This window comes from Xyrauchen texanus, chromosome 9 (assembly GCF_025860055.1).
Source record: "Xyrauchen texanus isolate HMW12.3.18 chromosome 9, RBS_HiC_50CHRs, whole genome shotgun sequence".
Classification (NCBI taxonomy): domain Eukaryota; kingdom Metazoa; phylum Chordata; class Actinopteri; order Cypriniformes; family Catostomidae; genus Xyrauchen; species Xyrauchen texanus.
This window is the reverse complement of record NC_068284.1, coordinates 16,663,734-16,687,786: the sequence shown is the minus strand read 5'-3', so window position 1 is coordinate 16,687,786 and position 24,053 is coordinate 16,663,734. Positions and strand designations below refer to the sequence as shown.

At 39.1% G+C, this 24,053-nt stretch overlaps 1 protein-coding gene across 1 annotated transcript; it reads left to right on the top strand.

Annotated features, from left to right (window-relative positions):
* The first annotated feature begins 91 nt into the window (after positions 1 to 91).
* dipk1aa (divergent protein kinase domain 1Aa) lies at positions 92 to 23,937 on the top strand. The gene is made up of 5 exons (XM_052133643.1): positions 92 to 399; positions 18,376 to 18,510; positions 18,767 to 18,874; positions 18,990 to 19,166; positions 21,457 to 23,937. Exons 1-5 carry the CDS (start codon positions 337 to 339, stop codon positions 22,267 to 22,269), a joined length of 1,296 nt encoding a protein of 431 aa, XP_051989603.1. The 5' UTR covers positions 92 to 336; the 3' UTR covers positions 22,270 to 23,937.
* The last annotated feature ends 116 nt before the right edge of the window (positions 23,938 to 24,053 follow it).

Sequence of the window (24,053 nt, the reverse complement as noted above, 5' to 3'; positions counted from 1 at the left end):
GATGGCGCCAGTAAACATGACGCACAGGTTTCTCGAGGGATAAAAACGCACGACTGTAGTCGGCAGAAATAGTAAACGCCTGCGCCTATGACATGCCGTTGTCTCGTGGCTTTACAGCAGCTGCACTTGAAAGCACAGAGACGACGCGAATAACATGATTTCCTAGAATAAATATACATCGTAGCCTTGAGGAAGTCTGTGTATGGACATCGGGTACTGTACATGTAACGCCGAACACAAGGCAAATCTCCCAAAGTTCGCTGGACGATATTTCATTTTCTTATTCGGCATATGGAGTCTCTTCGCTCAAGATAAAACCAGTCTTTGAAATGATACATGTCTGCAATGGCGAGGGGTCTGTTTTCACGGGCCTGGATGTCAAAGACCTTTCATTTTCAGGTAATAGTTATTTTGCAAATGCATATTTATTATTTTTTGACAATTGTTTACAGCGATCATATCACCGTGTGTAGTTTCCAGTCTCCAATTCGTAGTGAGACTGGATTTTAGCAGTAATGTGATTGACTACCGTTTTAATTTGACTGTTCTTAATTTATATATTTTAATGCGTCGGCGAAAACGGTGCAGCTGCTGCCCGAAACATCAGCACTAATGCACTTCCCTTTTAATGTACCCGACTGAATAAACTCATCACTGCATGCTTTTGCACACACGACAGACAACACTTACCATGGATATTCTTGGAAAATCGGGAGTTCCATTTGTATCTTTAGCATTTGCTTCTCCTATAATATGGGGAAACCTTTATTTACCATTGAGTCGACAGAGGTTGCCATGGGCTGTTTATCCCAACACAGAATTCACAGGATGTTCACAGGATGAATTTAAACTGGGTCTGTAGTGCCATAGCAGCCAGCACAAGTCCACAATATTACTAAGGAGCTTAAAAAAAGAGAAGCCAGGCTTACTGCCATACAGCAGACACTCTGTGCACTGTGTTTGTTTATTACTAGCCTATGTAAAAGGTTGTGGATCATTGTTTATGGTTTTTAAAATATCATCCACCAAGCTTGGTATTTTAAGGTTGTTAGACACAATATAATTTCCGTTATTAAGAAAATAACAAGGTATCGTATGCCCAAATCAAGAACTTGTCCTCTGCTAATGCTGTTATCAGTGATTATTTGGTTCAAATTTGTGTTGCGGTAGGCTACAATGGGGCTATAGGCACACCAAGTGTATCAAGATTGAAAACAAATAAATACTTTTTATTGAATATTGATGGAGAAACCTTCCATAATAATAACCGAAGGTTGATTTGTTTAAAATGATTACTTTTATTTTTTTAAAATGTGGCGAGGGAGCCACTTGGGGTAAAAGGCCCACACATTTTGTGTAAAAGACCCCTAGGGGGGTTAAAGTGATATTGTTTAAAAATATAGGGACAGTAGTTATTCACTGAAAACCTAATAAGTTGACTCTACTTATTTGATTGAGCAAACTCGTTCCCTCAATTGAATTGAGTGATGAGGTCTCCAAAACGTATGTAACGAGGTTAAATTAACTTGGTGTTTATATAGAATGAACTTAATTATTTAGGTTAATTTAACTAGATGCTAGTAGACTTAACTCAGATTTTCTATTTAAATATGGTTGTTTCTACTGTTGTTAATAATTTTCTTGAATTGATTCAATTTTAGATCAAACAACAGCACAGCTCAAGTAAAGATCATAACTGATCTAGGTCAGTCATTAAACTTAATTCTCCACAGAAATGCATATATACCTGCACTTTAACTGCAGATGCACAAAGAATTAGTCGACAGGGTCCAACTTGACCAAATTGGAGACTGATCACCCTAATGGTGACATCACACAAAACAACTATTTGCAACAAAACAACATGCATGATACTGCAAAAGAGCTAAACCTTTATGGGTCTTTAGCCCCTGCAACAGGTTTTGATTTATTTATTTTTTAACGCCAAATACTATCCCTTTCACTTTTTTTATGTATTATTTATCTAAACACCTTGAAGAAAAAAACCTGGAAATGACAAATATGTATTTTGTCTCAAAATGAATGTGATAGTTTCAGGGATTCTTATTAGTAACATAAATTTGCTACATTTTAAAAATATTAGATCACATTACAGCAAAATCAAACTTTAGACATTGCATGCGATGGATGACCTCATGGATCAGGAATATTTTGCACTAACTGGTGTTAAGGAAGGTACTCTTCTAGTTTTTGTTGCTGCTTGGGGTTTTGGAAGAAAAGAAAACCAAATGTGCCTTTTTCCCTGGCTGACATTTAGCCCCATTGTACCTTTTTCTTAATGCATTCCCACACTTTCTAGTTTAATGTTTTCAAACTCTTGTTCACGCCTTCTTTTGTCTCTGCTCTCTTATCATCAGTCTCTGTCCTTTGCAGATTTTTTGGTTTCATTATCTGAAATCCTTTTGAAAGGTACACCCTCCTTTTCGAGTTTGTTCAGTTCACTTGCTTATTCTGTTTTTCTTCCAAAACAGGTTATGGTTTGATGATGTGCTTTGATGCACTGCTTTTTTGTAAGCAGAGACAGACACAGTCACTTGCAAGGATGAATAATTTTGTGTAACCCATGAATTGCAGTGAGGTATAACTCAATGACACACAACAGCTGTATCAAAAATGTGAAAATGAAGGCGTGCATGTGCTTGAGTGAATCACATCAGAATTATACAGCAACATGATAAATTGACTCAAGCTCAGTGCTGACAGTTCCAGAGCTAGTGCTTCCACGTGAGAATGCTCACTGTAGTCTGGAAATACCAGGCCATTTCAGCAGAATGTTTCAAGACAAGCATTTGGCACAATGAGTAAGAACAGACAAGCATGTGGCGCATCAAATTCATCTGGTGTCAGAGAGCTGTGATACAAGTACACAATGGACTCACTGTTGACTTGTGGATATATGGAAGTGGTTGGCCTGGAGGGATAGCCTACTTTATTTTTCAACCCTGCCTTTGTTTAGACAAAGGATTTTCATGCATACAATATATGGGGCCCCAAGTCTGATGGCAACGGGGTGATGATTGACGCGATGTTCATGCGCAGGGTTCATGATACGCTGTTCGGCAGTCTCGGTTCATGTGCATTCTGAATGCAAAGTGCTGCATGTTTACCCATTTGCACAATTTCAAACATTTGATGCTGTTTAAAAGTCATTATACAAATCTAAAAACGTGATGCAGTATCCAAGAAATAGAGGTGGCGACAAACTGTCAAATACACACTGACGCTGCAATGCACTTTCAGTGTTCTGCCAAGCTCTAGAGTCTAGGTGAAGTAAATACAATAGAAATATATGTATCTTTTATAAAACAAAACCTCACAATAATAATAATAATTCAGGATATTGTATAGTAATAAATATGACTGGACAATTATAATAATATTAACTGGGTTTGAAAATATAAGTGAGTGAACTTGTTCACAATAATGTCAAATATAGATATATCTTTTTTTTTATATTACTGTATTAGTTGAATCTACTTGGCTACAATGGTTGTTCGGATAAATTTCAAAATTATTATTTAAAATCACTTTTGACGCTATTTCTGAGCAGTGAAAGAGGGCCCACAGTTGGAAGGCTGCTTGGGGCTATGAAAATCATAACCCCTTCCTTCCATATACCACAACCACAACAGTCATTTGACAATCAAACAAAGTACTTTTCCCCCATTGGTTATTAGTGGGAACTGCGAATATAAACTTTGTTTACAAAACAGTTTCTGAATACAGCCCCCGTCTTCCATTGGTCAAACAAAGAGATAATCCGGCCCCAAACTCACACCGAGTAACATTGTTGATGCGGTTCTAAATAGGTTGCGCAAAACAAACAGAAATTTTCATAGCCCCACTGAAACGCAGTGCTTAGTTTTCGAGAAAAGTTGCTTATGAATGGCTAACTAATATTTTTATTTTAACTATTTAAATAGTTTTTTTATTTTAACATAGAAAAATTACATAATTCAGCTTTAATGGTTATTTGAATTATGGTTTTGAAACGTGCCTAATTTTGTTTTAAAGATCTCATACAATAGATTTACATGCATCCAAAGTCATAATTTAAATTGCAGCATTACCTTTTTTTCCCAGTGTCAAAAACGACTCGTTTAGTGATCCGTTCTATAGGATTCAATTTAAACTCCTCCTTTCAGAGAGCCTACTCTGTTCTAATTGGTCAGATGTCCCAGTCTGTTATGATTGGTCAACCGCTTAGTGCAGTGCTTGAGGTCGGGTCAAAGCTGTTTGCGAGCAGCCAGTGAAGACCAGAGGTGGGTTTTTTGTTACCAAATTACGTAGGTTAGTACAGGAAGTAAGTATAGAATTACTAACGACTCGTTTCAGGTGTTCAGAATCGGTTCTTTTGTTTGGGAGTCAAAAACACCATTTGTTGTGCACTTTGATTTTTGAAACTTTGAACTTTGAAACAGCCATATAACACACTATGTGAAAGGTAATATTTGAAAAACCATAATAGGTGCCCTTTAAAGTCTATATGAAATGGGATTCACAAACCATTCTGTTTCTGTAGTGTGACATTTCTGAGTGAAATGGGATATTCAATGAGAAAAAAGTGTGGAAATTGAATTTATCTATCAATAATTTATCGGATTGTGAAAAGTGTGCATTCCAATAGCAACGCTTCATGTTTAAATCTATAGTTATTTGCTTTTATTGCCATGACCTTTATTACATTAACGTTAAATTACTTTTAACTAGAGGTCGACCGATTAATCGGCCGGCCGATTAATCGGCCGATTTTTTGCATTTTTTACATAATCGGCATCGGCCAATATCCACGCATATCAAGCCGATTATTAGGCAGGCGCATCTGTGGGCAGCTTAGTGTTGTTGTGGAACACGTGTTCGACGCACACTGCCCCTTGAGTCATTTTCCAGCAGAGTGAACAGACCTCATCCAGTGCCTAAGGAAGGAGCTAAATTCCTTGGAGAAAACAGTAAGGATTAAATTTGTATAACTTCTTTAGATTTAATTAAAAACTTTTGATATGTTACTGCCAACTTCAAGAAAAAAACGTGACAAACGCGATAGTTGACATGACGTTTGGCTACTTTGGATATTGATAGCGTAGTTGAAGTTGCATTATCACAGCAGAAGGGTTGCTATCATGTCACAATAAGGAAGCAAGAATTTTGCAATTACAGACAGTGAATCTGAGACTTTTATTTGTTCTGTTTGTGTGTCTTATATTTGAGAGGGTTGTCACTCAATGCAGAGAAATAAGTAATAAAAAAAAGATACCAACGCACTATAGGCTATTGAAGGACTGGCTTTGGTAAGCTCGGACGTTACCGGTTCTGCTGTCGGTACTGGAGAAATTAAGAAAATACATTTATTATTGCTATAAAGAGAGAGTTATTTTATCTCTCCAGCCATTTCTATGTTATAATAATATGAAACCATTTGTCTGTGATGCAATTTAGCTATTCGCAGTCAGAGAGAGAGAGAGAGAGAGATCTCGCTCACGCGGTGCCACAGCGAGCACAAAAACGAGCCCAACACGAGCCCAGCATAATGAGTGACAGAACTAAACATTCAAACGTAGCCTGGTTTAGATCTGTGATTATTAGTCTGATTTTATTTTAGATTTCGCCTTCCAAAGATTATAAAAAGAATATTTATACATAAGTCGCATTCTGTCTAGCACAACTTCCTTCCCTTCACAGCGGTGCACTGACATTTCTCCCTAAAACTCAAACTTAACGTCAGAATAAGCACGATCGGTGATTGTTGTCAAATACAGTCTAGCTACTGTTGCTAAATTGCGGGACGCGTTTAATAATAAAAAGAGCTAGAGATGTACGTTCCCAAAGCGTGCAGCTCGAAACACACCACAAAGAGACAAGCAAAGTATAGGCTACTTTGGGTTTCATGCATCTAAACGATCAACTATATACAAAAATATGTCAAAACGACAGGCTTGGAGATTCACTTAAACACAGTTTATGCCTTAAATGGACGTAGTTATGGAAATAGTTGGGAGAAAATATGGCGCATCAGGAGCCTATTAGACTCGGTCTTAAAGGGGAAGCAGTCTATTAAACATGTGACGATTGAGCCACTGCGAATCAAACAACAAAAGGCAAAGAGAAAATCACTTACAGCTCTTGAATGAATAACTTCTGCATTAATAAGCATTAATCTATGATAAACTATGCAGTGTTATTTTACAATTGATTACTTTATTAGATTTCTTTTTAGACCACACCTGAACAGTAATGTTAGTAGACCTTCCTGAAATAAAATAAAAAAAAAATATATATATATATATATATATATATATATATATATATATATATATATAGAACAGTTAAGAATACCGTTAAAGTACCGGATCGATAAGCAGTATTGGTAAGATAGTAATACCATTAAAACCTTAATGATACCCATCCCTAGTTATGCCTGTGCTTCTCTTGGATGCTCTGAATATTGGATTACGTGTCTGGATTGCCCCTTAATTAAAGCTGCATTTGGATCTCAACCTTCGTGTCTCGGAGCAGTTCGTAACACCTGCTTTGTTTATTTAATATATTTGTTATACATTATTTATACGATATGTTTTTACATTATACATTTTTAATTTAAGTGTACAAGTGCAGATTGGTCAAGTATTCAATCAATGTATTTGTTGAGAAATGTTGTCTATCTTAAGTAATTATGTGTGTTACATTTTATCTTTCAAATAAGAGGTTCAAATAAGAGGTTAAAAACAAGCACATATCGGCCAAAATAAATCGGCAGCATTAATCGGCCGACCCGGATTTCAAAAGATCGGCATCGGCCTGAAAAAAACAATATCGGTCGACCTCTACTTTTAACTATTGGCAAGATTTTTAGAAAGGCTGCATTGCACACAACAGAAGTATCAAACATAGCCATCTGGTTATTGGTTAACATAAAACAGCAGCCTCTTGCCTGTAACCTAGGCTATGTGATGTCAGTTGAAAAGAAAATATGTTTTAAAGGGAGAGCAAGTTATTAGATTTTAACGAAAGTTATGAAGACATTTTTTCTTTTAAATATGCTCTGATAAATTGTATAGTACAACAGGACCAGGAGAATGCATTACGAAATGTAATCGCATCTGTTTTGATATTATGTTGACTTTAGATTCTGGTTTGTTAGATTTGAATGTCAGGGCAACAACTGCATGAGTACACTAGTTCTTTGAGATATCAATGCTAGACATTATATTTACCCTTAATCAGAAAATTTAAGTTGAGGGTGTGACCTATTTGGTTTGCAAATTTGGGTGCCGGTAGATTAAGCTCACCATGAATTGTCCAGTTTAAATAATGCCTTTTATTGAAGTGACAAATCTTATGCATATTTGGTGAATGAAGCAAAGTGTACTAAATAATGTTTGGAATAACTTCTCCTAAGATAATTCTTCAAGGCTGAGGCTGTTGGATGCCAAAGCAGTTAATTAGGCAGTATCACGAGCCACGGTCTGCAGCAGTTATTTTCATATGGAATAGGGTTTGTTCAGAGGGGAAACGGCTTGTCATAGATTTACAACTCTGTACTTAGACAATGACACCACACTCATAGTCCTCACTGACATGTCTGCTCCTGAAATTTACAGGCTAGCTAGATTTGGCAGGATTTGGCCTAGTTTGAAAAATGCTCCATTGAGACATTTGTACTGTGATTCAGCCATTTTCTTCTGTGACTTATTACCTCATCTGTGACATCTGGACAGTGCTTTTCTTTTAACTTATATGTGTCTTCTGTTTTAGTTCATAATTAAGACATGATTTTACTATTACATTTAAACAGAGGATTTAAACCTCTGTATTGACTTTTTAAAAAATCTCAGAAGTTGATGATCCTGCTGAAAAGAACAGATTAGACAAGCATGAATACTTTTACATCATACTGGTTTGTGATTTGGTTATGGTTTAGATTGTGACCAGCATAACCACAGTGTTTACCATTTAAGAGAAAAAATAAATAATAAAAAAAAAAAAAATCTTTTCAACCAGTATGGTTGTTTAGGTGAAGCTGTTGGACCAAAGAAGTCTCTCAGCAGGTAACGCTAGTTAAAGGGATAGTTCACCTAAAAATAAAAATGTTCTATTTACTCACCCTCATGCCATCCCAAATGTGTACGTCTTTCTTCTGCTGAAAACAAACTCTTTAGAAGAATATTTCATCTCTGAATGTCCATGGTGAATGGTGAAAATCACATAAAGGGACCATAAAAGTAATCCATATGACTCCAGTGATTATATCCATATCTTCAGAAGCGATACGATAGGCGTGGGTGAGAAACAGATCAATATTTCAATCCTTTTTTTACTATAAATCTCCTCTTTCACTTAATGATCTGGTTCTCACCCAAAGTGACTGCATTGCTTCAAAAGACATATTTTAATCATTGGAGCCTATGGATGTCTTTTAAGCTGCCTTTTTGTGGTTTTTGCAGCTTCAAAGGTCTGGTCATCATTCACTTGCACTAAAAGAGACATTCTTATAAAAATCTTAGTTTGTGTTCAGTAGAAGAAAGAAACTTGTACACATCTGGGATGGCATGAGGATGAGTAAATGATAAGTTAAAAACATTTTGGTGAACTATCCCTTTAAGAACTGGAAAAACGAGCTTTCAAAAGACAAGGATGTTTATAATCTGGTGTTTCAGGTTGTTCCATTATATTGGAAGCATATTCTTACGTTGTGGAAGCTTTCCAAAGTGTCTGTATTGCATTCCTTAGATAATAATGTTGTTGTTGACTCCGTAAGTTAGTAGAAAATTGTTTAAAGAAATGTGGCATCAGGTTCTAAGCACCTCCTTTATATGAACTCACACACAGAACTAGACAGTGAGGTGTGGTCTCAATTTACTGGATCTCCAAGCATCATATGAGTGTAATTATGAGAGGCTGTCGGCTTGACTGATGGACAAGTCACAAGAGAGAAGATTTCAGACAAATCTAATTTAGACTTTCAGTCATTGAGGCCTACAGGGAGACTAACCTATAATCACATCTGATGGAAACCAGTATTTTACCTACCAGCCATAAACTCCATAGTTACTGAAATACACCTTACAGTTTTCTCCTATAAAGGCTAACTGTTATTTCTAAGTCATGGAAAGAAAATAAAACCTGAGCTTGCAATTACAGCAGCATTACATAATGTGTCCTTCCCCTACTTTATATGAGTCACATTCTTAAATATAGGGATAGACCGGTCTTAAATCTCTTACATTTGAACCTAAGGTAACAACATCTGTCTTTTACAAAGACCGGTCATTTTAAGATCTATGATAATATAGCAGAGGTAAAAGAATAGTTCACACAAAAATGACAATTCTGTAACATGGTTATGTGTGCCCTTTACGGGTGACTCGCCATTCTGTGCGCACATGCGGGGATCATGATACGCTCTTTTCAGTGGTCTCAGAGCAGTTCGCTTAAATTAAAGCAAAGCGCTGCAGATTCACACATTCACGCAATTCCAAACATATGTAAATGTAAGTTATTCTATAATTTTTTTTTTTATATGGGACTCTGCATCAGAGAAAAGGAGGTGACAGTGTTTTGCAAGATTTGTAATGAGCAAAATTGCAAACTGTCAAATAAACACTGACACTGCAGTTTACTTTCAGTGTTCTGCCAAAATAAAAGCTTCAGGTGAAATAAATACGACAAAAATATATGACTATTCTACAAAACAAATATAATTATCGTAATAATAAAATATAAAAATTCAGTGTCCAATTGTATTTAAATAAAATTCAACTGGGCTCCAAAAAGTGAGTGAACTTGCAATTTTTGCAAGTTTTAGTAAAAATCTATGTATGTAAGTATGTATTTATGTGTAAAGTGCCGACACTTCATAGACTTCAATGTATTCTGCAGTGCTGACTCGAGTCAAGTGATGACCCTTTACACGTAGAAATATCACTCACTTTTGCACAATAATCATTGCTCTTCACAATCACAAATTATGGTTTAAAAATGGCAAATTTCGCCAAAAAGTGAGGAGTTTGCATCCCTGAAATAATATATTTATGAATTTTATGAATCTAATGCATTTATTTATTTTGTGGAATCTGATAATTTTCCACGGCGCACATGACATTCTTTCACGGCACACTGGGGTAACATTGTAGTAAAATGCAATAAACATTAAATAAATTACATAAAATTTAACACAGAAAACCCTAATGTAGATAAGCGATATTACAAATAATAAGATGCATAACTATTCCCATCCATCCATCCGTCTTCAACCGCTTATCCAAAGTCGGGTCGCGGGGGCAGCAGCTCTAGCAGGAGGCCCCAAACTTCCCTATTCCGAGCCACATTAACCAGCTCTGACTGGGGGACCCCGAGGCATTCCCAGGCCAGTGTGGAGATGTAATATCTCTACATAGTCCTGGGTCTTCCCCGAGGCCTCCTCCCAGCTGGACGTGCCTGAAACACCTCCCAAGGTAGGTGCCCAGGGGGCATCCTTACCAGATGCCCAAACCACCTCAACTGGCTCCTTTCAATGCAAAGGAGCAGCGACTCTACTCCAAGCTCCTCACGGATGACTGAGCTCCTCACCCTATCTCTAAGGGAGAAGCCCGCCACCCTTCTGAGGAAACCCATTTCGGCCGCTTGTACTCGCGACCTAGTTCTTTCGGTCTTACCCAGCCTTCATGACCATAGGTGAGGGTAGGAACGAAAATTGACCGGTAGATCGAGATCTTTGCCTTCCGGCTCAGATCTCTTTTCGTGACAACGGTGCGATAGAGCGAGTGCAATACCGCCCCGCTGCCCTACCTCATGCTCCATTGTCCCCTCACTCGTGAACAAGACCCCGAGGTACTTGAACTCCTTCACTTGGTGCAATACCTCCTTCCCTACCCAGAGGTACTACTCCATCGGTTTCCTGGCCTCAGATTTAGATGTGCTAATCCACATCCCAGCCACTTCACACTCGACTGCCAAGCGATCCAGTGAGAGCTGAAGGTCACGGACCGATGATGACATGAAGACAACATCATCTGCAAAAAAATAGGGATGAGATCCCCAGACCACTGAACTGCACACCTTTCCCACCCCGAATACGTCTCGATAACCTATCCATGAATATCACAAACAGGATTGGTGTCAAAGCGCAGCCCTGGCGGAGACCAACCCCCACATGGAACGAACATGACTTTGTGCTGAGGACCCGGACACAGCTATCACTTTGGACGTACAGGGATTGGATCGCCCTAAGAAGGGACCCCCCCACCCTGTACTCCCGCAGCACCTCCCACAGTATCTCCTGGGAGACCCGGTCATATGCCTTAATTCCTTACATTCATATAGTTCTTTTCTAGGCACTCAAAGCGCTTTACATAGTATAGGGGGAATCTCCTCAACCACCACCAGTGGTTGCACCAAATGCTCACATGCTTGAGCCTGTGCTCTGTTGCTCCTTTTACACTTAAACGCACATCTAAACAAATTAAAATCGTGATATGGACTACTGTCATTATTAAACCTCAAAATACTGCAATCTTCGTCTGTATGAGCTGCATGAACTTGAAGCAGAACGTTCATACACTGGAAACTCCACAGACTATGAGAATCATTCGCTTTGTATGAGAGATGACAGAGCAGAGCACTAATCCACTCTAAAGTGTTATTTTTATATAATTTGTTTAAATTACAGCATTTACACTTTAACGATCACACTGGGCCATGTAGCAAACTGTTTTTCCAGAGAAGTTAAACTTCCATCAAAAATACACTTCAACATTTAAGCACGATTAATGCCACAACATAAAAACCACCTGCCTAATATCATGTAGGTCCCCCTCGTGCTGCCAAAACAGCTCTGACCCGTCAAGGCATGGACTCCACAAGATTTCTGAAGGTGTCCTTTGGTATCTGGCACCAAGCCGTTAGCAGCAGGTCATGTAAGTCCTGTAAATTGTGAGATGGGGCCTCCATGAATCTGACTTGTTGGTCCAGCACATCCCATAGATGCTCAATCGGATTGAGATATGGGGAATTTGGAGGCCAACTCAATACCTTGAACTCAGTCATGTTCCTCAAACCGTTACTGAACAATAACAATCTTTAGGTAGGTGGTACGTGTCAAAGTTACAGCCACATGAGTGCCAGGACCCAAGGTTTCCCAGCAGAATATTGCCCTGAGCATCACACTGCCTCAGCCGGCCTGCCATCTTCCCATGGTGCATCCTGCTGCCATCTCTTCCCTGGTAAACGATGCACACGCACCCGGCCATCCACATGATATAAAAGAAAATGTGATTCATCAGACTAGGCCACCTTCTTCCATTACTCCATTGTCCAGTTCTGAAGCTCACGTGCCCCTTGTAGGTGCTTTCGGTGGTGGACAAGGGTCAGCATTGGCACTCTGACTGGTCTGTGGCTACACAGCAAGTTGAGACGCACTTTGTGTGCTGACACCTTTCACGTTTTTCAACAATTTGTGCTACAGTATCTCTTCTGTGGGATCGGACCAGACTGGCTTGCCTTTGCTCCCCACGCACATCAGTGAGCCTTGGTTGCCCATGTCCCTGTTGCCGGTTTACTGGTTGTCCTTCCTTGGACCACTTTTGGTAGGTACTAACCATTGCATACCAGGAACACCCCACAAGACCTGCCATTTTGTAGATGCTCTGACCCATTCGTCTAGCCATCACAATTAGGCCCTTGTCAAAATCACTCAGATCCTTACGCTTGCCCATTTTTCCTGCTTCCAACACATGAAATTCAAGAACTGACTGTTCACTTGCTGCCTAATATATCCCACCCTTTGACAAGTTCAATTGTAACTAGATAATACATTTTATTCACTTCACCTGTCAATGGTTTTATTGTTGTGGCTGATCATTGTATATATACACTGGCGGTCAAAAGTTTGGAATAATGTACAGATTGTGTTGTTTCAGAAGGAAATTGGTACTTTAATTCACCAAAGTAGTATTCAACTGCTCACAAAGTATTGTCAGGACATTACTGATGTAAAAAACAGCACCATCACACTTTGAAAAAAAGTCATTTTTGATCAAATCTAGACAGGCCTCATTTCCAGTAGCCATCACTCCAGCACCTTGTGCTTGAGTAATCATGCTAAATTGCTAATTTGGTACTAGAAAATCACTTGTCATTAACAAACCAAAGAGCTTTCAGCTGTGTTTGATATAAATGAATTTTAACATTGTCTTGGTTTGTTTTGTGTCAGTATGCAATAGACTGGGATGTCTTAAGGTCAATATTAGGTCAAAAATGGCAAAAAAAGAAACTGCTTTCTAGAAACTCATCAGTCAATCATTGTTTTAAAGAATGAAGGCTATTTAATGCTTGAAACTGCCAAAAAAAAAAAAATTAAGATTTCATACTAAGATGTACATTACAGTCTTCAACAACAAAGGACAACTGGCTCTAACAAGGACAGAAAGAGATGTGGAAGGCCAGATGTACAACTAAACAAGAGGACAAGTACATCAGAGTCTCTAGTTTGAGAAATTGACGCCTCACATGTCCTCAGCTGACAGCTTCATTGAATTCTACCCACTCAACACCAGTTTCATTTACAACAGTAAAGAGAAGACTCAGGGGTGCAGGCCTTATGGGAAGAATTGCAAAGAAAAAGACACATTTTAAACAGAAAAACAAAAAGAAAAGGTTAGAGTGGGCAAAGAAACACAGACGTTGGACAACAGATAATTGGAAAAGAATGTAATGGATCTTAACCCCATTGAGCTTTTGTGGGATCAGCTAGACTGTAAGGTGTGTAAGAAGTTCCAGACAAGACAGCCACATATGACAAATGCTACAGGAAGCGTGGGGTGAAATGTCACCTGAGTATCTGGACAAACTGACAGCTAGAATGCCAAGGATCTGCAAAGCTGTCATTGCTGTACGTGGAGGATTTTTTTATAGAGAACTCTTTGATGTAGTTTAAGAAGTTCTGAATTTTATATGTAATAGTAATTTTTCACGTTATTAATGTCTTGACTATACATTGTTTAGTTGAATGCCACTTTGGTGAATTAAAGTACCAATTTCTCTCCATTAGAGCAAAATCTGAATATTATTCCAAACCTTTGGCCGGCAGTGTACTTTGCATGTGCTGTGTGCACTGACTTCAAATGTGAGCGCCTGTGAATGTGTGGAGCTGGTGTTCTGCTGAAGCCAGCTGCTCTTACGAGCTCCTTGGCTCACACTCGGGCGCTCTGTTTGTAGCAGATGACTGTGAGCAGAGCGCTAATTTAGAGAACAGAGCACTAATTCACTACATACAGACTACATATTTATTTAAATAACAGCCGTTTGTAGTTTAATAATCACTTTTTGTCACGTAGCAACCAGCTTTTCCGGAGATGAAAATTTTACCGTTAAAACACACAAAAACAGAAAGTTCTTCAAAATAAAAGGTCAATTTAAATGGAAAGAAGTATGACAAAAATATATCACTACTGTATAGCTAACATTCACTGTAATACTACTACTAAAAATAATAAATCAATAGTAATTGTATAATATTTAACCAATATCTCATACTTATGATGCTCTGTTATGCAGCACTTTATTTGACAAAAATAATGTTGTATTTTGGATTGTGACGTGATGAATAAAACCAACTCATTTAAAAAAAAATAATAATACAATAATATGTTGAAAATGTATTGTTCTGTTTTCATTTGATTAAAGTTTTATTAAATGAATTCATTTAGAAACAATTTTGAAAATAACATTGAAATAAACTGTTGATGTGGGTTTAAAAAAACAAAAACCGTTATCATTATTGCCGAGTACTGAGAAGGAAGCGAACATTCCTAGTTAGTAGTAAATCTCTGAGCCGGCTCTTTTTAGTCTTATGGCCTGTTTCTATTGGCCGGGTATTCACGGAGATGTTCGCAGGTGGTGTGCGGCATGCCGTGAATGTCAGCTGGTGAATTCGCCAGGCATCACAAGAGCGCCTTTGCGCCTGCTTCCTTTGAACAAGGTCCCCTTCAAAAGAATTGGTATGGACCTCATCGAGCCATTAAAGCAGATGGCACGTGGCCATTTCTTTGTGTTGGTTTCTTGTGGATTATGCAATGCGATATCCGGAAGCAGTGCCTCTACGCAAAATTTCAGCACATAGTCTTGTGGAGGCACTCTTCAGAATAATCTCCAGAGTGGGGATTCTGAAAGAAATCCTCGTTGATAAAGGCACTACGTTTATATCATGTACACTACACAAACTGTACAAATTATAAGGTAATAAATCGATTCGGACACACAAACGGATGGCTTGGTCGAATGATTTAATCAAAACCTGAAGAATATGATTCATAAGTGCACAAAGATGCTCTGAATTGGGATAAGTGGCTTGAACCTATTATTCACAGTTCGAGAGGTTCCACAAGCCTCCACGGGGCTCTCGCTCCATTTTATTTATTGTATTGTTGTAAGCCTCGCGGTGTCTTAGGTGTCATGGGGGAAAATTGGGTTGAGGGACCTTCAACCGGCAAAAACTAAATTCAATACGTTCTTGACCTGAGAGCAAAACTTCACTCATTGGGGCAGCTATCACATGAGAATTTGCTACAGGCTAAAGAATGCCAATCCTGGCTGTATAAGAGGGGGGCTCGACTAATTTACACAGGAGGAAAAGTCATTGTATTACTACCTATGTCAAGCTTTAAATTAATCACAAAGTGCAAGGGCCCTTTGAGGTCACACAGTGAGTCGGGGAAGTTGATTATGAGGTAATGTGTATGGATAGAGGAAGGAGCCCATCAGATTTACCAACTTAACCTCCTCAAACTATGGAGAGAGGCAGTCCCCGTGACTTTGGCGATGGTGGTCCCAGAGAGGAAGGAGCTCGGTCCGGATGTGAGTTTAAAAATTAACAGTCAAGTCACCCCGGTTCCCTGTGGAGACCACCTCTCACCGTCCCAAATCTCGGAGGTTGCCAGGTTGCAAAGAGAATTCTCCAATGTGTTCTCGTCTCTTCCCGGGCGTACGAATCCCATACAGCACTATTTCGAAACATTCCCAGGGGTAGTGGTACGGTTACCCAAACACAAAAAAGGTACTGCGGGAGGAATTGAGGGCTATGCTTGACAGTGACTGGGCCAGTCCGGTTGTCTTAGTCCCTAAGATTGACCGGTCGGTTTGTGTGGATTATAGAAAAGTGAACGCGGTGTAAAAATTGTATGCGTACCCAATGCCCTGCATTGATGAACTGCTCGATCAATTGGGTGCGGCTCCTTTTTATTCAACACTGGATTTAACAAAGGGATATTGGCAGATTCCCTTGACTAACATGTCCCGAGAAAAAGGTGGCCTTTTCCACACCGTTCGGCTTACACCAATTCGTTACGCTTCTGTTCGGTTTGTTTGGGGCCCGGCAACATTTCAGGGGCTCATGGACAAGCTCTTTTTACTTCTTACTTCTTACAAGTAAAAGCTGCACTCTGTGGCGGTCCACTGTTGCATTCCCCTGACTTCTCTCTCCCTTTTGTTTTACAGACAGATGCATCGGACAGGGGTTTGGGGGCTGTGTTGTCCCAGGTAGTGGAGTGTGAGGAGCACCCCGTGCTGTACATTAGCAGAAAACTCTCAATAAGAGAGACTAGGTCCAAAAACGATAGTTTGGTGTCTGGCCATCAAGTGGGTGGTCCTCACTCTCCGATGCTATCTGCTTGGGAAGGCCTTCACCCTCTGTTCGTACCATGCCCCGCTTCAATGGCTCCACCACATGAAGGACTCTAAATCGTGGATCACTCATTGGTATCTGGCACCTCAGCCCTTTAAATTCAAGGTGGTCCACAGGCCCGGGGGCGCAGGTGGCTGTGGCTGATTTCCTCGGGGGGGGGGGGTCGGTGGAAGACTGGACAATTCCCCAGCCTGAGTCAGGCGGTGGAGGCGAGGGCGTGGCCAAGCGCCATGCTGTGGAGAGTGAAGCGGGGGAGATGAGTGGAAAATGATTGCCACCTGTGCTTAAAACCCGTCTTGTGTTTCAATGAGGAGTGATTGGGCTTTTAAGGAGAGGAGACAGCGGCAGTCGAGGGAGAGCCCAGTTGAGAAACTGTTTGTGTGTGTTGGCTGATGCCGTGTGCTTATCTGAACTATTTGAGTTTGAATTGAAGCTGCACCGTTGCGCTGTTAAGTTTTTGATTATTTAATAAAAAAGGGTCATTCCTGAGTGGAATTGCCATCTCCCGCTTCCTCATTCCTTAAAACCGTTTACAATAACACACTGGCCGGTAAGAAATCTGATTCGCTGTTAAAAAAATTCATCTAACATCCACCATGGCTAGTGGACTAAAATGTTCAGTTTGGACCATGGTACATACAGGAGTATATATACTGTGTTGCATATTGTGTTGTATTTTATATTGAATACTGTATATTGTATGTATATGAAATTGTATGTTTGGATATTGTGTATTATGATTTGTACTGGAATAACTTTCCAAGGCAAATTCCTGTTACATACTCAAACAGTAGCCTTATTCTGATTCTTAAAGAAACCTATGTTTTTGGCTTCATGTGACATCAGCAGCAAAGTCTGTATTTGCACTAGTGTCAACATGACTAGCTTGTACTCAATTACTAGATCTAATGCTGGTACAACTAACCCAGTAAACGTTATACTTTTATATTTACTTTATATTTGTATATATATATTTACATATTCATCCAAATAAAAGGACTTTTAAGTGGTCTATAAATGGGACTTAATTAAAATGAGGCTGCTTAGTGTATCGGATCATTGTTGACCTTTATTTTAGCTGTTCTAAATCTCAGATTTGTGCAGTTCTCATTTCATGACCCATTGGCTGGTAATTAGAAATTAAATGGTTGTTAACTGGCTGTTGCTAGTTGTATTTCTCTTGGTATATGGCATGCAGGGGAGCCGTTAAGATTTTTGGTCCCCTTCTATCTTAAGTACAAATGGAAAGCTCATTTAGCACTTAAAGAGCGCTTTTGGGATAAACCACTGAATGTCTTAAGGGGATCATCAAGTAAGAGTAGTCTTCCAATCTTCTAACCAGTGAAAAGTGGTCATTTACCACAAAGTCATGCAGGAAAAGACTTGTATGTCCAGGGCCCTTAGACTCGTCTTAAACCCCACCCCAGTTTGGTGCCTCTGGTGGCATGTATTGTAATGTTAAGGTACTTTAAGCTGCTTAATCTTTCATAGGTAACAATATTTGTTCTATGATGACATCTGTGTTGATTCAGCCTTTTTTGTATTGTGTAATTTTAGGGAACAGAACACTAGAGTAAATACTAAACTCCTTTCACTCAGTAAAGTGTTGCATTTACTTCGAGCATTGACAAGGTTAAAGTTCTCATTCTTATGTTAACTGTTTGCTTATCCTTCCTCAGGCTCGCCTGTCTTATATTCAAGTGAAGTATCTCTTCCTCACATGGCTTGCGGTGTTTGTGGGCAGTTGGGTTGTGTATGTGCAATACTCTACTTACACTGAGCTCTGCAGAGGACGAGAATGCAAAAACATAATCGTAAGTATGGCCCTCTCGGTCAGTTAAACCTATTTTTTCTTTCAATATCATTGACTGAGAAGACTTAATATAATACCAGTAGAATGGCATTAGACTGTGGAATCTGATGAAAGTCCATGTATCTATCTAACTCCAGCGCCACCTGCTGCTTATGTGGTAAAGATGTTTTTGCCTGTATTTGAGCAGTTGTAACACAAACGCAATTGGTGAAATGTCAGTTGAATGCTCATTTAAACTGCTTTTCTCTTTCCGATAGTGTGACAAATACAGTAAAGGTATTATTGATGGCTCTGCCTGTAGCAGTCTATGTGAAGAAAGCTCACTGTACTTTAGAAGGTGCCTCTCCACCAAGTCAAACAATCAGGTATGACTCCTGAGATAATTCTTGGATCCCATGGGCCCTAAAATGACACATCTCAGAACAGTTTTCTTGATGTCAAGCTTAACAGTGTGTTCCTCCTCTGCTCTTTATTTCTCAGGTATATACAGGCAGCTGGGGTGACCAGGATGGTGTCATTAAGTGTCAGCTTGGTGACGTCTTGCACTATGAGCTGGGAGAGGAACTGGAGCCAAAGAAAGAGATAGCACTCTTTGACAAACCCACTCGTGGAACCTCTGTAGAGAAGTTCAAAAAGATGGTTGCAAGTCATTTGAAGGTATGGACACTATTTTTCTATTCTTTTATTGGTTTTTAGAAGTGTGTCCCAGAACTGACAGCAAAGTCACACAGTAAGGTTATCACAGTTAAAGCACAAAGTCCCAACAAGTGTTTAGCACCTTTCTATAACGTTCATACCCCAAGTGCATTATTCCAGCTAGCATAGCCTCTACACTAAAACAACTGAAAGGTACAATAGACATTGTTATAAATGCATTGGTTTCTTTGGCATTGTAGTTTCTTTTTTCATTGAAATCAGTTCATTTATATCAATTGCAGGATTTGTATGAAATATCACAAATGTACAAATGTTATGTACTTATCCTCTTGTTTAATTGTACATCTGCCCTTCTACATCTCTTTCTGTCCTTGTTAGAGCCAGTTGTTCTTTGTCTTTGAAGACTGTAGTGTACACCTTTGTATGAAATCTTAATTTTTTTGGCAGTTTCATGTATAGCCTTAATTCATCAAAACAATGATTTAGTTTCTAGAGAAATATTTCTTTTTGCCATTTTTGACCTAATATTGACCTTTAGACATCAAAGTCTATTGCATAAGGTGGCAACTCAAAAACAAACACAAAGACAATGTTAAGATTAATTTAACAAACCAAAGAGCTTTCAGCAGTGTTTGATATAATAGCAAGTATTTTCTAGAATCAAATTAGCAATTTAGCACGATTACTCAAGGATAAGGTGCTGGAGTGATGGCTGCTGGAAATAGGGCCTGTCTAGATTTGATCAAAAATGACTTTTGTCAAATAGTGATGGTGCTGTTTTTTATATCAGTAATGTCCTGACTATACTTTGTGATCAGTTGAATGCCACTTTTAAAGTACCAATTTCCTTCCGAAACAGCAATATCTGAACATTATTTAAAACTTTTAGCCCCAGTGTACATACACCGATCAGCCACAACAGAAACCACCTGCCAAATATAGGTCCCCCTCCTGCTGCCAAAACAGCACCAACCTGAATCTCAAAATAGCATTCTGAGATTCTATTCTTCTCACCACAATTTTATAGAGCGGTTATCTGAGTTACCGTAGACTTTGCCAGTTCTAACCAGTCTGGCCATTCTCTGTTGACTTCTCTCATCAACAAGGCATTTCTGTCCGTAGAACTGTGACTCACTGGATGTTTTTGTTTTTGCCACAAATCTGAGTAAATTCTAGAGACTGTTGTCGTGAAAATCCCAGATCAGCAGTTACAGAAATGATCAAACCAGCCCATCTGGCACCAACAAACATCCATGGGATTATCTAATCAGCCAATCGCATGGCACCAGTGCAGTGCATAATAATCATGCAGAGATGGGTCAGGACCTTCAGGTAATGTTCACATCAACCATCAGAATGGGGGAATTTTTTTATCTCAGTGATTTGGAGCATGACATGATAGTTGGTGCCAGACAGGCTGGTTTGAGTATTTCTGTAACTGCTAAAAACATTTATTTTTATTCTTTCTCGTTCTCACATTGCTGAAAAAATGTTGTTACAGATGTGACAGTTGTAAAAGCGGCACTTACAATGAGGTAGAACCATCCAAAACACTTTGAAACCAGAAAACTTTGACTTCGGAGACATTGGTATGGTATCCATTAAGGCTACACCATTAGTTTAGACTGAAATCACAATATGGTCTTGCACAATTATAAAAGCTTAAAAGTTTAAAAATAGACTGCAATCAGCACTTCATTCAGTATTGTGCACAGAATTCCTGAGGAAAAATGACAAAATGAGGTAAGTGGCAAAATATTGGGATCTGCCAAAAGTTTTTTGTTAAAAACTGTTTTGGCCAAAAATAATTATACCTGTGCATCCCTAGTAGTATGATAGAATGCCATTATGCCTTTAGCCAATTACTCATGACATCAATCAGTACTTATACTAACACTTTAAAAGTTACATTTCAGTTGGAATAAAACAATAATTTCATGTAAATGCATTAGTCTGACTAAAATTGTACCAGTCTGATTTTTGCCAAGTTGGACTAACGGACGTAGATAATGTGATTGTACAGTAGCTCTGCTTCATCCAGCATGTATACAAATGAATTGCACCTTAATTGGCCTTAGCATTGTGCATATGCTTGCTCCAAATGATGAGGTGATGTGTGACGTCCTTCCTTCAAAATAAATTACCTATCATGTACATTTGGAAAAACAGATGAAAACTGTTGTTTGATTAAGCAAAAACAAGCTGTAGTTCAATTATTACTGCGCATGTAAGCGTATTATGTGCCAATTTAACAATTAATATTTTGCTCACCCTTTTTGTTTTTGTGTAGACAAAAGTTGGGCAGCAAGCAAACCTCTCCAGTTTGGTGACCCTGATTCTTTCTGTGGCAGACAGCAACAAAGATGGCCATATCTCTCTCCCAGAGGCCAAGACTGCTTGGGCTTTACTGCAGCTCAACGAGGTTCTACTTGCGGTGGTTCTCCAGGACCGTGAGCATACTCCTAGACTTTTAGGTTTCTGTGGGGACCTGTATGTAGTGGAACGGGTGCCCCATGCGCCACTGTTTGGACTCAGTCTTCCATGGCCCATGGAGCTGTGGATCCCAACAGGTATGCGGCAAAGCATGGACCAGTGGTTTACACCTTCATGGCCCCGCAAGGCCAAAATATTTATTGGTTTGCTGGAACTTATAGAAGACATATTTCACGGTACATTTGGAAGCTTCTTAATGTGTGACATGAGTGCCAGTACTTTTGGTTACACCGATCGCCATGACCTTAGATTGGTGGATGGGCGGCGTGTGGTAGCTGAAGAGGCCTTCAAACAGGCCATGATCCTCCAGCGCTGTGAGAAAGATGAGGACTGTGTTTACAGTGTAGACTGTAGGACTTCATGCAACCGTGCTGAACATCATTGCATGGCCGAGGTGGCTCAGCCCAACCTGGCCAGGGCTTGTAGAGCACTGAAGGATTACCTCCTACGAGGAGTTCCCTTCCATCTACAGGAAGAGCTAGAGAAGCAGCTGTACTCCTGCATGGCCCTCAAAGGTTCAGCCGAGCAGATGGAAATGGAACACTCGCTCATTCTCAACAACCTCAAGACATTGTTGTGGAAACAGATCTCTCACACTAATGACTCTTAGAGAGGTAAACAGGAATTGGTGACAACATTGAGATTCTTGATTGTCGTTTTAGGGCTCAACAATAAGGATACATTTTTTTTGCTGGCTTGAACAGTAGTGCAGATTTTTACTTGCCTTGCACCATTTTAAATGCCCCAGCTACGAAAAAGAAATAAGGTACATACATTTTATATTTCAGCAAAAACATAATCTCTATTAGCCAGCTAGATAACACAACCTGGCGACATATTTAATTCACAACAACAATGTTCAACGTTCACACAAAAAAAATGTTTTACATTTGAAAGGCATGAAAACATGGACTTGATCAACAAACGCAAGATATTGACTGTCCGAAAGCTAAAAAATTGCTGCTTTGGAAACTTTATACGGAAGTAGGAAGGCATGTCTGAATCCTAAATCTGTGTTCCATCGTGTCTTCTGAGATGCCTTCATCTGGCCAGTTTTTGAAGGCATTATAGATCCAGCCTTCGCTGACTTTGTTATTCCAAATTTCTATGCATGCGATTCGCTGGTTGGTTGGTTGAAAAAATGGCGTCTGATGAAGTGGATGAAAGCATTATTTTTAAAAAAAAGTAATTCATTTAATATGGTTAATTTGTTTTCAATGAATGACATATAAAGAAATCATCTTTGTAGTTTCTAAATATTTGCTTGTGTTAGTCTTAAGCTCACTTGAAATATTTGTAGGTCATTAGACATGACGTTATGGTGCCTTGGAATGGTGTCCGAAACAGGTTTCGCCTTTATATGCCTGTGAATTAACTGACTGGGCAGTAAGACATCAAGGCCTTAGCTTTTGGACACAGCCATAGTGACAACCAGCACTGCCCCATTAGGGCAAGTCAGCTGGCCCAAAACTCTCACATTGGCCCCAGGCCATCGTTCCATCCTTCTTGTTGAGCTCTGCTTTTTCATTTTGCAGGAATCTGACAGAATATAATGCTGGTAGGAAAACAAATATTGCCTCCATCTTGGTAGGCTCAAGAAGTGGCTGGTGACGATATACAGTGCTGCTTCTCGTGACTGAATTAGAATTACAACAAAGTATGCTCAGGCTCAACATCTGAGTAACATTCACGTTTCTGTTTTGTGTTTTATGTCTTCACACACAAAAAGCGATCATGCTTATTTTACACTTCAAAGTGATCGTGCTTATTTTACACTTCAAATGTAATGGAGCGCAAAGGAATGCACTCACCACCACTGTTGTTGTGTCAGTCTTGTATTGTAATGTTTGTCATTAATGAGCACAACAAAAAGAGCCATTCTGAAATTGACATATGAATCAAATGCCTTGATTTGCATGTTGCAGTTTTATTTTGCTTTTGTAATCCAAATGTTTACATGAATGGGTTCGAGTAGTAGAGCCCTTCTCAAACATGGAATGACATTGTTGGTTCATTATTTATTTTAAATTATTGATCACTTTGGTATGTTGGGTTCGGTCTGGACTCATAAGGCATGTCACTTGATATTGTAAAGATGGTTTTATTTTAAGCTAAAACAATATGAAATATGTCTGTTGTAACAGTTGTGCTGTACTAACGGAAGAGATAAAAGGTGCCTCATGTTTTGTTATATGATCCATATTTCAATAGGATATTTTGGGTTGTACATAGTCTGCTTCAATTCATAACATATTGCTGCTGATTAAGAGAAAAACTGAGAATTTTATAAGATTTTATTGCATGACTTTGCACATTAAAATGATTCAAATAATCCCCAGACTATCAATGTTTTGTCAGAACTGATTCTTCTTACATGAAAGGAGGTGTGTTTTC